The 13,289-nt window shown below is 38.4% G+C and overlaps 1 protein-coding gene across 3 annotated transcripts in view; it reads right to left on the bottom strand.

Moving 5' to 3' along the window:
* VPS13D (vacuolar protein sorting 13 homolog D) overlaps positions 1-13,289 on the bottom strand; it is a 99,508-nt gene that overhangs the window by 73,085 nt on the left and 13,134 nt on the right. For 2 of the 3 annotated variants that reach the window (XM_074161607.1, XM_074161606.1), the window contains exons 17-27: positions 13,035-13,167; positions 10,211-12,430; positions 9,700-9,851; positions 7,904-8,938; positions 6,932-7,022; positions 6,255-6,381; positions 5,193-5,373; positions 4,049-4,231; positions 1,198-1,414; positions 504-714; positions 203-374 (exon numbers count right to left, since the gene is read on the bottom strand). In XM_074161607.1, the coding sequence (XP_074017708.1) occupies positions 203-374; positions 504-714; positions 1,198-1,414; positions 4,049-4,231; positions 5,193-5,373; positions 6,255-6,381; positions 6,932-7,022; positions 7,904-8,938; positions 9,700-9,851; positions 10,211-12,430; positions 13,035-13,167 (4,722 nt within the window). Of the gene's footprint in view, positions 1-202; positions 375-503; positions 715-1,197; positions 1,418-4,048; positions 4,232-5,192; positions 5,374-6,254; positions 6,382-6,931; positions 7,023-7,903; positions 8,939-9,699; positions 9,852-10,210; positions 12,431-13,034; positions 13,168-13,289 lie in introns of all 3 variants that reach the window. The other variant, XM_074161605.1, reaches the window with a different exon arrangement.

Below are 13,289 nucleotides of genomic sequence, written 5' to 3' on the forward strand. Positions count from 1 at the left end.
TGGTATTGCCGAGACAAACCTGAATTCACGGGAGTATCTACAGACAAAAAGGTTCCTTTGCTGTTCGTTTACCTACGTTTTCTTTTCTTTAAATCTACCAGTTCACCTGGTAAACTACAAGAAAATAACAGATATTTGGCCTAATCAGCAAAACTCCCAGACATTTCAAGACAGAATATCAACTGCAGACAGTTCCTCTTACATGAATTCTTGGATCCTGCAGATCATAAGGCCGCATGAACTCCTCTATGGGCTCCCCGAGGTTGTTCTCCAGCAGCCCATGGATCAGCTTGTACTTATTCAAGTCCAGAGAGCAATGGACTGATGACAGATTGCCATGTATCGATATGTCTGCAACGGCATGGCTCAGCTCTCTACAACAAAGGAAAAAACCTCAGTATTTCAAGGTGCTACACAAATGGTAGTACTTTTAAGATAGAATAAAGGGCATCTAAAATAACAGTTTTAGGCCAACAGCATAAAGTGATCCTGTTTAAACTCACTTGTCTAAGTTTCTTTCTACTTGGAGCTTCAGTCTGAAAGGTTCTGTTAACAGGCTTCCTCCTGTCTGCCTCACGAAGTAGGATGGAAAGCTCAAATCCGCACTTGTATCTTCCACAGCCTTTGAATACTCTCTCTGGTATCTTTGCGCAGCAAATATGTCCATGTCCTGCAGATCAACCACAATGCAGTCTAAGAGGCAGATGTGATCCTCTGCAAATGCACGGGAGATAACATATTAAGAATAAAAAAAAAAGAATCTGTACAAAACTAATGCAACTTACTTTAAAAGGAAATTTAGTTTTCCTGGAAGCTATTCTGTTTGGGTGTGGTTTTTTAAATTTTTTTTTTATTCACACTCATCAATATTTGTAACTACCAGATACCAAGCTCATTCACACGTAAATGTAAACTCTTAATTAAGTGCCCAATTAGATTTCTTATGCATCTGCAATATGCATCTCTAAATATGCCCAAATTACAGCATTGTTTGTCCAGAACCTGAACTACAATTCCCTAATCCTTTAAGCTGCAAAAATCAACCTTGAAACTAAGAAGCCCTTTCTTTTTAAACCTACAATCTTTTGACCCAGAGCCTCACCTTTTCAGTGTCACATAAGATAAAAGAAAATTGCACTGCGTTATTTTAGAAGGAAAAAGAAGAGCTCTATGGGGCTTCTGTTATGTGTCACGTACCTGGGCTGTCGGGGTTTGGTACAAGAGGCAGCTTTGACTGTTGTCCCTGTTGCTTACTCAGTGCGTTCAGCCCAGGCTCGCTCTTCAGCCTGGAAATGTTTGCTCCCGATGATTTTTTCATGAACAATCCTTCCATCGCTGCTTTTGATTCGTCAGCACTTGTTTTCTTCATGCTATGTTTTGGGGTTCCCATAGGAGATGAAAATTGAACTGAATCCTGCTGATGAAAGTAATTTTGTAATTAACAATAGATTTGTAATTTGAATTCTAAGTAACCAATTCACCAAGGTTAAAGCTGCAACAAATTCCTGACAAAACCCTAAGTATTTTATCTGAATGCCACTATCTTTTATTGTAGAAAGATGACCAAACTTTTTTCCTATAACCTTTACAGCAGATTAAAGCATTTTCTTTTATAAAATGTTTATTTCAACAACATTTCCAAAAGAGTTGTGAAATCTTTTCAATGACTCAAAACCAGTGAGTTTTGCACAAAACAAATAAACAAAAAAACCCACGTAAATGAAAAAAAAAATAGAGGGGTAAGAGTGTCAAGATATCAAGCATTTCTGTAGAATAAGGATTGTTAAAATTTATCTAAAGATGTTTTTCAGAACATCTTCAGATGCTGAAAGCATATGCCATGATTTCTGCAAGATCATGTCAGCAACTTAGTATTTTATCAGAATGTGTGAACAAACACTTATATACATGAATTTATCATTTTATGCACTTGAAATACTTCAGTCATTATAGGGAAATGTGTCGCAAAATTTTTCTGCAGTAGTTAAGTTTAAGATAGAATCAATCCCTACCCTCTGTTAAAATCCCCACAGGTGAAAAAAGAAAAGCTCATTTATATCAAGGTATAACATTTTATACATTTCCCCATTACCACGTATCCAGCGGAAATTTTACGAGCTTTTCCACCTTCACGATGCTGTCTAGCATCAAAAACCTGCAGAAGGTACAGTTTGCTAGTAAAATAGTCACATCATTAGGAATTCATTCTCCCAAAAACATGTGTAGTGGAACTGGTTTACACACTACCTTTATACTCTGAAGCCAATTTCAGGGTTCATTTAGTCTGTCCTGATTTAAATTTATTAACCTCATATTTCAATATTGCTGAGCTCCACGTGCCCGAGCAGGTACCAGGCATCTGTCCCTAGTGCTTCACTTGCCCCTTTCTCTGGGATCGCTCACTTCACCCGCGACTGCAGCATCATCACTGCCATCTCCCATCTTTCCGTATCCAGCTCCTGATGTCACTGTACAAACAATCCTCACTCGTAAACTTGCCTTTCTGGTTTAAATTATTAATTTTACTTGCCTTACATGGTTTTTAAATATTATTCATGGAAAAAATTAATTGCGGCCATGATCAAGGATTTTAAGATTAAAAATTTGAAGACATTAATGTTTAACTTTATACTGTAAAGAAAAGACTGAAAAGCACATGCAAAGAAAAATCATCACATCATCTATAGATCTATGAATTTATGCAAGAAATCCAAATTAATAACTCCTCAGACATGCAGAAAGAGCACACCACAACAAATTTAAATCCAATTCTTACAGAATTCAGCAGTCTTTAGAACAGAAATGTAATTTTTAACATATAAAATGAACTTTTGAAGTGCTAAATTCCACAAGAATATTTCCTCTTTTTTTTTTAATGAATGAGGAGCACCTGAACGTTACTATAAAGATCTGAAATACCTCAAATAAAACTGGATCCTTGTAGGCATTGCCTTGTAAAATCAGATCCTCAAAAATAAACATATAGAGATAAAAAATGAAAAAAAAAAACCCAAACAAAAAACCCCGAACTCCCACCTGATCCCATTTCAAACCCCCAAATTTCTACAGTGCTACATAACACAGTATTTTAAAGTTGAAATAAAATTACTATGCACATATCCTGTAACTTCTAACCTTAATTTAGGAGTCTACCACTTACAAACCTTTAAATACATCAGCACACTGCAGTACTCAATATTACAGTCCAGTATTTCCCTACAGTAAAGACATCAGTAGATATAAAGCAGATGGAGGTAACAGGCCACAAAACTGCTGCAGCAATTTAGTCCACTTAATTTCTGCCCCCCTTTAAAATGGGATTAGGAAGTTCCCGGAACAACTACCCATTTGTTCCATAGGTTAAGTATAGAAAGCCATCTGAGATGGACCTTCCTTACCCCAAATTTTGTGGCCACATCTCTCAACAGCAACACCATCTACTCCCCGTCCTGCGCCTACCCTTAAGCTCAAGCATTTACTGCAAACCTTTCATTAGGTTTTACCTAATGAAAGCAACTACATACGCTCAGTTTCATTAAGAGTAGGAAAAAAAGAAAATAACTAAACCCAATTCAGTGTGTCCCATTGTCTCAGCCAATACAGATCTCTATTTTCTGCTACTCACGCTGTTAAAATTCTGTTTGGCGAAGAGTTGAAGCAGCTACCAAACAGGGTTAGGTGAAAGGCTGTTATGCTCCCACATTCAGGTGTGCACCCCACTGGGTTCTGCTTCCCAACAAGGCCAGTTCTAGTGAGTCCCCCAGCACAGTCCCATCCCCCCCACGGTCCCAGAAACGAGCCCAGGGCAGGCACAGGAGGGTACAGCTGGACACAATCAGCAGCTGATTGTACCAGACCCAGAGGAGTGCCCAGCACACTGCCATGGACTGTTTCTCTACTAGTAGTACAAAGTATAAATAGGAAGTAAAATGTAAGAAATTTTGAAATGGAAATAACCGTTTTGAACATTTACCATTTTGAAATGGAAATAAAATGCGTAACAACTAGAAAAACCACAAGCTGCTAAATTAAGATGCTATGTTCTTACCTTGTTCTTTAATGAAAAAGTACCCGGCATACCCGCAAACAGAAATCTGTTCTTGACTTTCAGTTTTCCAAGATTAGCTACAATAAGACTGTTAGACTTTGAGCTTTCAGGTATAAGCAGGACAGGAGCACCAGCCTCAATATCCAGAAGAACTCGGGAGGCTCGCTGTGCTTTATCTCGTACCTGGGAAGAGCAAAAAGTCATTAAAAAATAAATACAGGGAACGGGCGATTATTTCGCACTGATTAGTACTGAATTCAGGAACACTACTCCTTGATTTACAAATTAAGATGTGATAAAATTTTATATGAAAAAAAAAGAACTTGAGCTCTTGTTTTAGGCAGAGAATAAAGGCTTAAGAAAAGGACAACGATGCAAAGAGCACACACCTGTGTAAGAGGTGCACAATCAGGAGTGAAACACACTGCCCTCACGCCACTAAAAGGGGCATAACAGACACTGCTACTAAAAGAAAAGACTACTAAAAAAAATTCCTTACAAAAGGAAAAAAATCCATAATTTAGAACAGGTTTCAGAATCAGATTCGAGCTTCCTAACTGATGCACAATAAAGCATTTTAATATATGCAAGCATAAATGGTCTTTCTTCCAATTATAAGAAGCGACTTTTTAAACAAAACTATTACTATTAACTATATTAAACACTCCCACATCATGTTTTGTACAAAACAGCTCAGTTCAGCACCTGATTTTCTCATTCTACCAGCCATCCTACTTAATCAAAGACATACAGCTGAGTAGAACAGAAGGACTTCTCACTTGGTTCTCCCTGTTCAGGTATTGTAACTACCTGGCAAACAGTGGAGAAAAAGGCAAGATAAAATCTGGAGCCTTGTTTGTCCAGTATCGCAAAGGTAGGAAAAACACCTCTATCAGTGGATACGGCAGGATCCAGGTGCCAAAGTGTTAAGTAACGTGCAAATTTGGTATTCTACACTCTCAAACAGCAGCAGGATGGTCCTAAATAACATCTTTTAACTACGAGATGAGTATGAGCAACCTCCACTAGCAGCAGAACTCTAAAACCTCTCATCATTTCAACTCCCTGAGTTGATGCATTAACAAATTTTATACTGCACTTCAACTTCTCAAAGAAGGCAAGAACAGGAAAACTCCAGACATACTGTTTGTCCTTCAATTGCTGCTCTTTGCCGCCCCAAGACATCTTGAAGTTGAGTAAAATGTTGGATGAAAGACACCACCTCTGCCTGGAAACGCTGAGTGTGCACGTACTGAACAGATGCCATTCGCAGAGTGACACGAATATCACACTCCCTCTGTAGCAATGGATCTGGCCTCCCGTATCTGTGACAAAAGTTGAAAATAAAATGTAGCTATCTTAGCTACATTCTACAAATAATGCTATTCGGTTTATTGCATTCAGAATAATAAAATAGAGGATTTAACTGATGTTCACGGTATAAAAATTAAAACTATTTCAATTATAGACATGAAAAACTGGTTTTATATTAATTATTCCTGAATTACGTATATTTAAGTGCTACTGAGTTTTAATGAAGCAAACAGGAAAGTTCTACATTTAGAATGTACCTCTAATCTCTCCATCTAACAGATACACCTCTGGTGATCTTATACATCTGAACAGTGGCTCAGAATTACTCTACTGCAGGATAATACGTAGATTCAACCCAGAATCTGCGTGCTGTTACATCTGAAATTAGTTCCACAACATTACTTGGACAATTTCTAATCTGATTAATCCTAGTGGGTGGAGGAGGGGGTGGAAAACCTCAAAACATCACAGGAACTACTGCCTTACACAAAGCTGAAGAACTTCAAGAATAGACTATGACAAAAGCAAACCCTTAATTCCAAAATTAAGGGCCAACGAAGATCTATTTCACCAGCTGAAAACATCTTCCAACTTTTAAAAAACAACTACTATTTTAGCTAGAAAAAAACCATCACCTAAATACTTTCAAGAACAGCCCCAGAGGGAAATAAAGAACTATTCTTCCTGATAAACCACGTACATTGCAGGACAAAGAAAAGCTAAAAATTGTAAGTTTATGACCGAAAATGTTCAAAGTCTCATGTAAGTCACAACCATCCAAAGCAGAATCACACCGACCTGACAGCTGTGGATTTGGGTTTGGTTTGGTTTTTTTGGGGGGTTGGGGTGTTCACGGTGTTAATATGGAGTAACAAGAAGTTATATTTCATACTTATAGACTTGGAAAATGAGTGCCTCTTCACCACTTGTAGTGAAACGTTCCCTGTAGAACTCTCCATGAGCTGTAAGATCACTTAAGGACATACTTCCAATACTCCCTTGCAGGGCTAAATCTCCCTCTGCAAAACAAAAGACAGACAATTAGGATCCTCAAACACAGACAAGTTACTAAACCCAAAAAGCTTCTATAAGTGGGGTAAACCCGTTACGAGTAATTAAATAAGTAAATATCAATTAAACATTAAACTTCACGTTCAAAGAAAATCTCCTCTTTCTGCTACAAAGATTATATTAACCCAAACCCAACTCTGTACTTTACGTACATAATGTGATCATAGCACTTTGATTTGTGAAAACTCAGAACACTTTTTTTTCTCTCTAAAACAGTAATATACACTATTGTTGTGCTCTGTGAAAGTAAAATATTAAAATCCTAGCCAATCTCTGCAAAAACGATCAAAGGTTTGACAACTGGCAGGGATGTTAAGATTTAAAATCAAGCCTGAAAGAGCAGAGGAAGAAGCAGTGGGAAGAACGTGCACCTTCCTCAGGAAACACACGCACAAAAACCCCAATGACACCAAAATCAAAGTATTTCAAATCACAGCTCCAGTGCATGCCTCCTTTTGTTTTAAACCGTGTACGACCTTAGCCCTCCGATCTACTCACCAGTCACTTCCAAGTGAGCTGCAAGTTTTGACACACTGGCTTTAGCAAGCTCACTAGTCGTCTTGTTCAGTACTAACGACAAAGAATGGACCTGGCCAAACAAAAAGGGACAGGGTGGTATTAAACAATATGACCTCGTAGCTGGAATTTCTTGTTAGTTTTTTTTCAAGACAATTGCACTGTAACACATCAATGGCAAACAAGAATTATCTGACTGAGAGACACTGGAGGAAAGCAACCTTTTTACTTCCTTATTTGCAGATTAACAGGTCTCCCAAGCAACTTAGAATGATCGTGTCATCAACAAATCCTAGCTCTGCCATCTTCGTCCTTTTCTCTTTCAAGACCTGTCATTTTTAAGTTAGGCTGCAGGACCTCTGGGCAAAGACCACATGTATACACACGGGATTTTTTCTTAAAAAATACATGTTTATACATATATATAGACATATATCTCTATATATTTGTAAAAGTATATATATTTTTTAAAGTAAACTCCGTAGTACCTAAAACAGCACAGTGCCAATTTCAGTATGTCAGGGCTTTAATATTGAACCAATCTTACCATTCAAGAGATGACAGACATATAGTCTGTGCCCTGCGCTATCCCAGGGAAATAACAGTCACTGCCCGTAAAACTTACACTCTCCTCAGACTCTCGGGTACAGAACGGGCTGGATGGAACATGGGGCAGGGGGTGGGTGTCAAATTCTACCCGGGAGAGCTCCGTTGGATGAACATGGAGCATCCTACTTCAGCCTCCCTCCAAGTCCGAGGAGGCTCACACAGCACAGCAGCTCTACACGTTTTTTTTTAAACTACCTCTACACACACTTTAAATCTATCGTTTCTAAATTTATGCGCATTCTCCACTAGAATACAGAACATTTGATTTAAATATCACCTTAAGTTTCTATAAACCAGACGTTTTATGACAGACAATCCAGTTACTATTTTGCATCTCAAGTATACCTTCAGATCCAGCTTAGTGTTTACAGGCTCTTGGGCTGGAGAAGCTGACAAGGGATTAATTTCTGATTTGACTGTCTGCTGAGTATCTTCAGGTTGCAGCTTCATAGCATGGTTATCAGCAGTGGATCCAATCCCAAAGAAATCCAGTATCACTACCCAAGTTTGCAAAGTTATTAAGACATCTAGACAATTAAAATCAACATCTACACTACGGTTAATTTTGTTATAGCGGGAAGAAAATTCAGGATGTTTCCTATCCACTAGAAATATATTGATATGAACTAATGAATCATCAAAGTTACTTTTTCCACAGGGCAACTTGGATCTGCCTGCTGTTGGAGAAGGAGGTGGAGTCAGAGGATACTCAGAATCAGCATCTTCTTTTTGCTTCTTACGAGAGGCACAAACTGGTCTTTGGTACAGCTGAAAGACATTAGTTGCTTCTTCCATATGGGAAGGCAGGGAACGTGGCATATCTGGATATTCTACATTGGATACCGAGGGACAAGACTGTGACAGATATTCCTTATGCGCTAAACTGGATGGCTTGGGTGCTCCACGGGACACCATGAGATTCTTATACATCGAGTCTGGGTTTTTTTCCAGAAGATCTTCCATTAGCAGGGAACGCAAGGCGATCTGAATAGACAAAGTCTGAGGGTGATCTTTAGCAAACTCAACATCAAAATCCTGAAACTTAAGGCTGACAAGGCCTTGCGCACCAAGCGTGAGGTCACCACTTAACTGAACCTGGAGCTCGGAGATATGGAAGTTTGCTTGAATCTGAGTAAAAGATTTTGTTTCCCTGATAGCTAACGACTTGTTTGGAACAGAATTAAAACTAGAATGGCTGAATAAGCCATTTTCCTTCCGTTCACTTGAGAATTCTGTGCCTGTACTATGAAGTGATGCTGAAGGAGAACTAGGACAAGTTGAAGATAGAGAAGTGGTTGGAAATTTGTTCAAGTCTTCACTGTAAATTAAATTATCCAGAGTCTGAAGGACTTGTTCGTACACATGTTTTGCTAACACCACCTACAATGTAGAAAAAAGAAACAATCATCATGTTAGAGTTCTCTATATCAATAAAATCAGTACATATATTTTAAAACTCACAAGTGGGAAGAATTTCAAACCAGACAAATTTTAATTTTCTCCACACACAAAAAATAATCCAGAACAAGGTACAATGCAAAGCTGAAGCAAAACAATTCTTCTGTATTAGCTCTGTAAAATGCCACAATCTGGAAACATACAAGATAGGATCCTAGAACAGGGTACCTTGTATTACTAGGCAAAAAGCATCTACACAGAGTTAGTTAAAAATAATTCACCTCTTAAACTAGCCTTAATTTACCATGCTGAGATTATACAGGAATATATATTATACAGGAAAAAACACTCTACTTGCTTGTCTCCTTAGCTTTAAGAGTTTCAGCTTCCTCTGCTCCTGCAGAGATTTTTTTTTAAGATAATGGCATTTTAATTTGTAGTTTCTACTAGAATTGCAAATAAATGTATTTGGACAGTGACACACTTATTTTTCCTTCTGTGATAGGTGTTTAGGGTAAGTCTAAGTCAGACCAATTCATAAAGATGTCTAAAATGCCCCAAAACAAGATTAAATTTTCGTCATTGTTATTATGATGTAAAACTGTCTCTTCTAACCACACTTATAAGGATCTGATTTCTAAACTACCAACATGTTAAACCTGAAGATATTTGCCTGAAAAATACTTATCTTCTATGCAGGGAAATACGTTTATATTGACAGTGGAAATTTCACATTGCTGTACCTGAAGAGGGTTCACAAATTTCCCTTCAATCTTCATAATGCTTGATATTCCAAAGTCTTCATTACTCAGAGGAAAAGTTAAATCCAATTCTTTCTCCAATGGTATCTTTTCCAATTTAAACTGGATGGTTGTGTTATTCAGAATGTGGAAAGCTGTTAAGAGAAAATGAAATTAAAACAACATTATTATAAGTGAACTGCTTATCATATCAAGACTGTACAGCAGAGAGAACATAGTAGCTATTTAACTTGCTCAGAATCTCGTAGCAATGGTAAAGTAAGTATATTTTTAAATTTCTGCATGAAAGACACTATTAAGTTTTTGCTTAGGAGACTAAAAATTAATATAAATAATATAACTTGTCCATTGTAATTAACACAATTAATTTCCAGAGATGTATTTCAGGAGAATGGGCGAGACAGAATATAGAATCGGACCTATGGTTAATTCACATTTTTAGTACCAGCTACTACTCATATTAAGATAATGAAGAGCCCTCTGATTAACATACCATGGCCTTTATGTAACGATTCAAAGAAGTCATGACGAGTAAAAAGGGGTTCTTCCTGGCTATTAATACTGGCAGGGCCTGAAGAAGAATGCAGCCCACGAGATATTTCACTTGCAGGCTCCTTCTTGCTTGCAAATTGACTGCTATTTAAAGAATACATTTTAATATCTTTAATTTCAACTTGCAGTCTATCACTTGTAGATTCATCTTCTCCTGGTACAAAATTCTGAATAGATATTTGTCCTAGATGACCTACAAGCAGTTCAGAGCTACCAGGCTTCCGAGGTATTGAGACAATCGGTGATTCAATGTTTACATTTAATATAAGCTTAATAGTATCAGTTTTGAGAGGTGGTGATCCTAATGCATAGCCTTCATTATCTTCTAAGTTGGCAACATCTCTTGATCGTGGTGTTGTATCAAACAAAGAAACCATTTCACTGTATTCAGCAGTTTTATTTGCCAAGACTGTAGTAACTTTCGAAGCGGCACTTTTCAGCATGCTGCGGAAATTCTCTTCCAATTCATCCATTGACAAAGTTAATTCTTTCAAAAATTTAGCGGAGTGGTTGTAGTGTAAGGAGGCCATTTTAAGGTTGAGAGAACATTCCTCTTTTGACCTTTCTGTAAAAGTGAAACTTAAAGCATCTGGCAGGCTATTTCCATCATCGAGCCTGAAGAATAAAGATTCAAAGTAATCATCACCAATGAGACCTTCGTACCTTCCTGTATTCCCTATGCTGACAACATACTGGTTTTTAACACTATCTTGTGTGAGGTCCATGAGGTGAAGGCATCCAAGAGAGCCATTTACATCAAGTTTACTACACATGGAGACATTGACTTTGGTGCCACCAATACTGGCTGTTGCAATTTTTCTGCCATATTTTTCTCCATTTGTCATGCCAACTGTCCTGAGGAGAAGGATATTTAACCAGTGAATATCAACTGCTACCTCTGTATTCTGAGCATACGTAGACTGGAAGGTTTCCTGTTCCCTCCAATCTCTTTCCAAGTCAGTTATTAAAGGCTGAGGACTAGAATCTTCTTTCTCCTTCGGGAAAGATTTCTGGAGAAACCCAATCAATTCAACAATAGTCTCTGGATTAAGGATGATATCCAGGTTGTTCACCTGTACAGAGATCACCTGCAGACTGCTATCCAAATTCATCGATGGGCATTCGGCGCTCACAAACTGATACTCTAATTTTATCAGGGACTCTTGATCTTTTCCATTGTTACCAGATGAAGTATTTGAGGCTGTAGTGCATCTCTCCGCCAAACTAGCTGCATCAATGGGACGTGCATCATACGGTCCGTAAACTGGGGACTGAGCCCTGCTGTCTCGAAGACTTCCTGTTGGCACATCAAAACTCAGATTCTTATGAGAAGCCATCAAAAGATCAAAATCTGTTCCATACGTTTGCATAGTATCAACCAGTAACAGGCCATGAACAGTCAGGGACACTTCCGCATCGTATGGCCTTTTGACAAAATGGGCATTGGTGCCAAAAACCTTGAGTACAGAGATATATCGGCCATTACTTTCAACACCCAACTGCATACAGTTTACTTTGAATTCAGCCAAAAGCAGCTGAGATTCAACGAGAACTTCCCTGGTATGTTGCTCCAGCATTACAACACTCTGTGTCAGATTCATTACAGAGTCATGCAAGCTGCCAAGCTGGTCCACCTCTGCAAAAATCTTGTCTTTCCCTAAATGTAGTGCATCAGAAGACTTAGCTTCAGATGTACTCAGCTGGGTACAGCAGTTCTTCAGAGCTGATATTTTGTCTTCATTGATGTGAATCTTCAAGTCCGGCAGAGTGCCAGACAAGACAGCTCCTGGGTATTTTGGGTCAGACGTGTATATCAACCTGCGCTCCAGCTGCAGGTGAACATTGAATTTTTCTACCACGTGAGTTGGACCCACATCACTATCTTGAACATGTTTCCAGTTGTCTTTCACTCGACCCACCATAATCTGGAGGTCCATAAATGAAAGCGTGTATCTCTCATACATTTTTTTACTCATTAAGTGTGCTTGTAGCTGCTCTTCGCTTATTTCTACTCCAGTAAACTCAGACATTTTGATGCCACTATTAGTGTTAGATTCCGGTGGCGGAGTATTGGGAGGAGTTGCAAGTGGTGTTTTATATTCCTCATCACTCAATTCATTCACTTCTGAAGAATAAGTATCTGCACTCCTTTTAGGTTCCTCTGCGGATTAAAAAAGTCATAGTAAACAAACAAATAAACAAAAGTATTCTTCCCCCTCCTTCAACATTTCCATCATTATCTGACCAACCTGTCTGAAGTTGTATGTTTTAAACACAAAGCGTACTCGGAAACGTCCTATAGACACACGTACCAAGAACAGAAATCCATGTGACTCCAAAATTGCAGGGCTCATTCAAAGCATACTTTTGCTGGCATACTGCCCCAAAAAAGCATTCAACAGCTAGATATTATACCGCTCTAAGCTAAGATCTATGGTAAAGCACCTGACACACCATCTTCACGCCTACTCACAGCCGTCAAGAGGTGCAAGGTATGACAGGGAAGCCTTTGATTTAAAAGTTAATTCCAAAACAATCCCAAACCCCCAACAAAACAAAAAAACCTGCACCACTCCTCCCCCGTTATTTTTAAAACCATACATCAATCTTAATTAAAAAATTACTGATAACAGCAAAATTATTATCATATGACTTTGCATATACAGGGGAAATAAACTTAAGACGTCTCTACTTTCTACACAGACAGAAGGGTTTCTGGGAGAAGGTGGAAAGAAAGGGAAAGCTGCAATAATTCTAGATCGTACCTTGAGAATTGGTAAGTAATATTCTTCCCAGATCTACAACAACTAACACTGGATCCGCAAATTTGAAATCATCAGGAAAGATCACCTGAGGGGCAGAAATATCAAGGCACACGGTCCAGCTTTTGCTGTTTTCCTGAAAGATAAAAAGAAAGATGTAATAACCCATAAGAAATAGGGCTCCCCTCACATACAGAAAAAGCCATGTCAGACAAATCAAGCTAGTGAGTCACCTCCTCACCTGTCAAACCACAGCCG

This window comes from Numenius arquata, chromosome 20, assembly GCF_964106895.1.
Source record: "Numenius arquata chromosome 20, bNumArq3.hap1.1, whole genome shotgun sequence".
Classification (NCBI taxonomy): Eukaryota; Metazoa; Chordata; class Aves; order Charadriiformes; family Scolopacidae; genus Numenius; species Numenius arquata.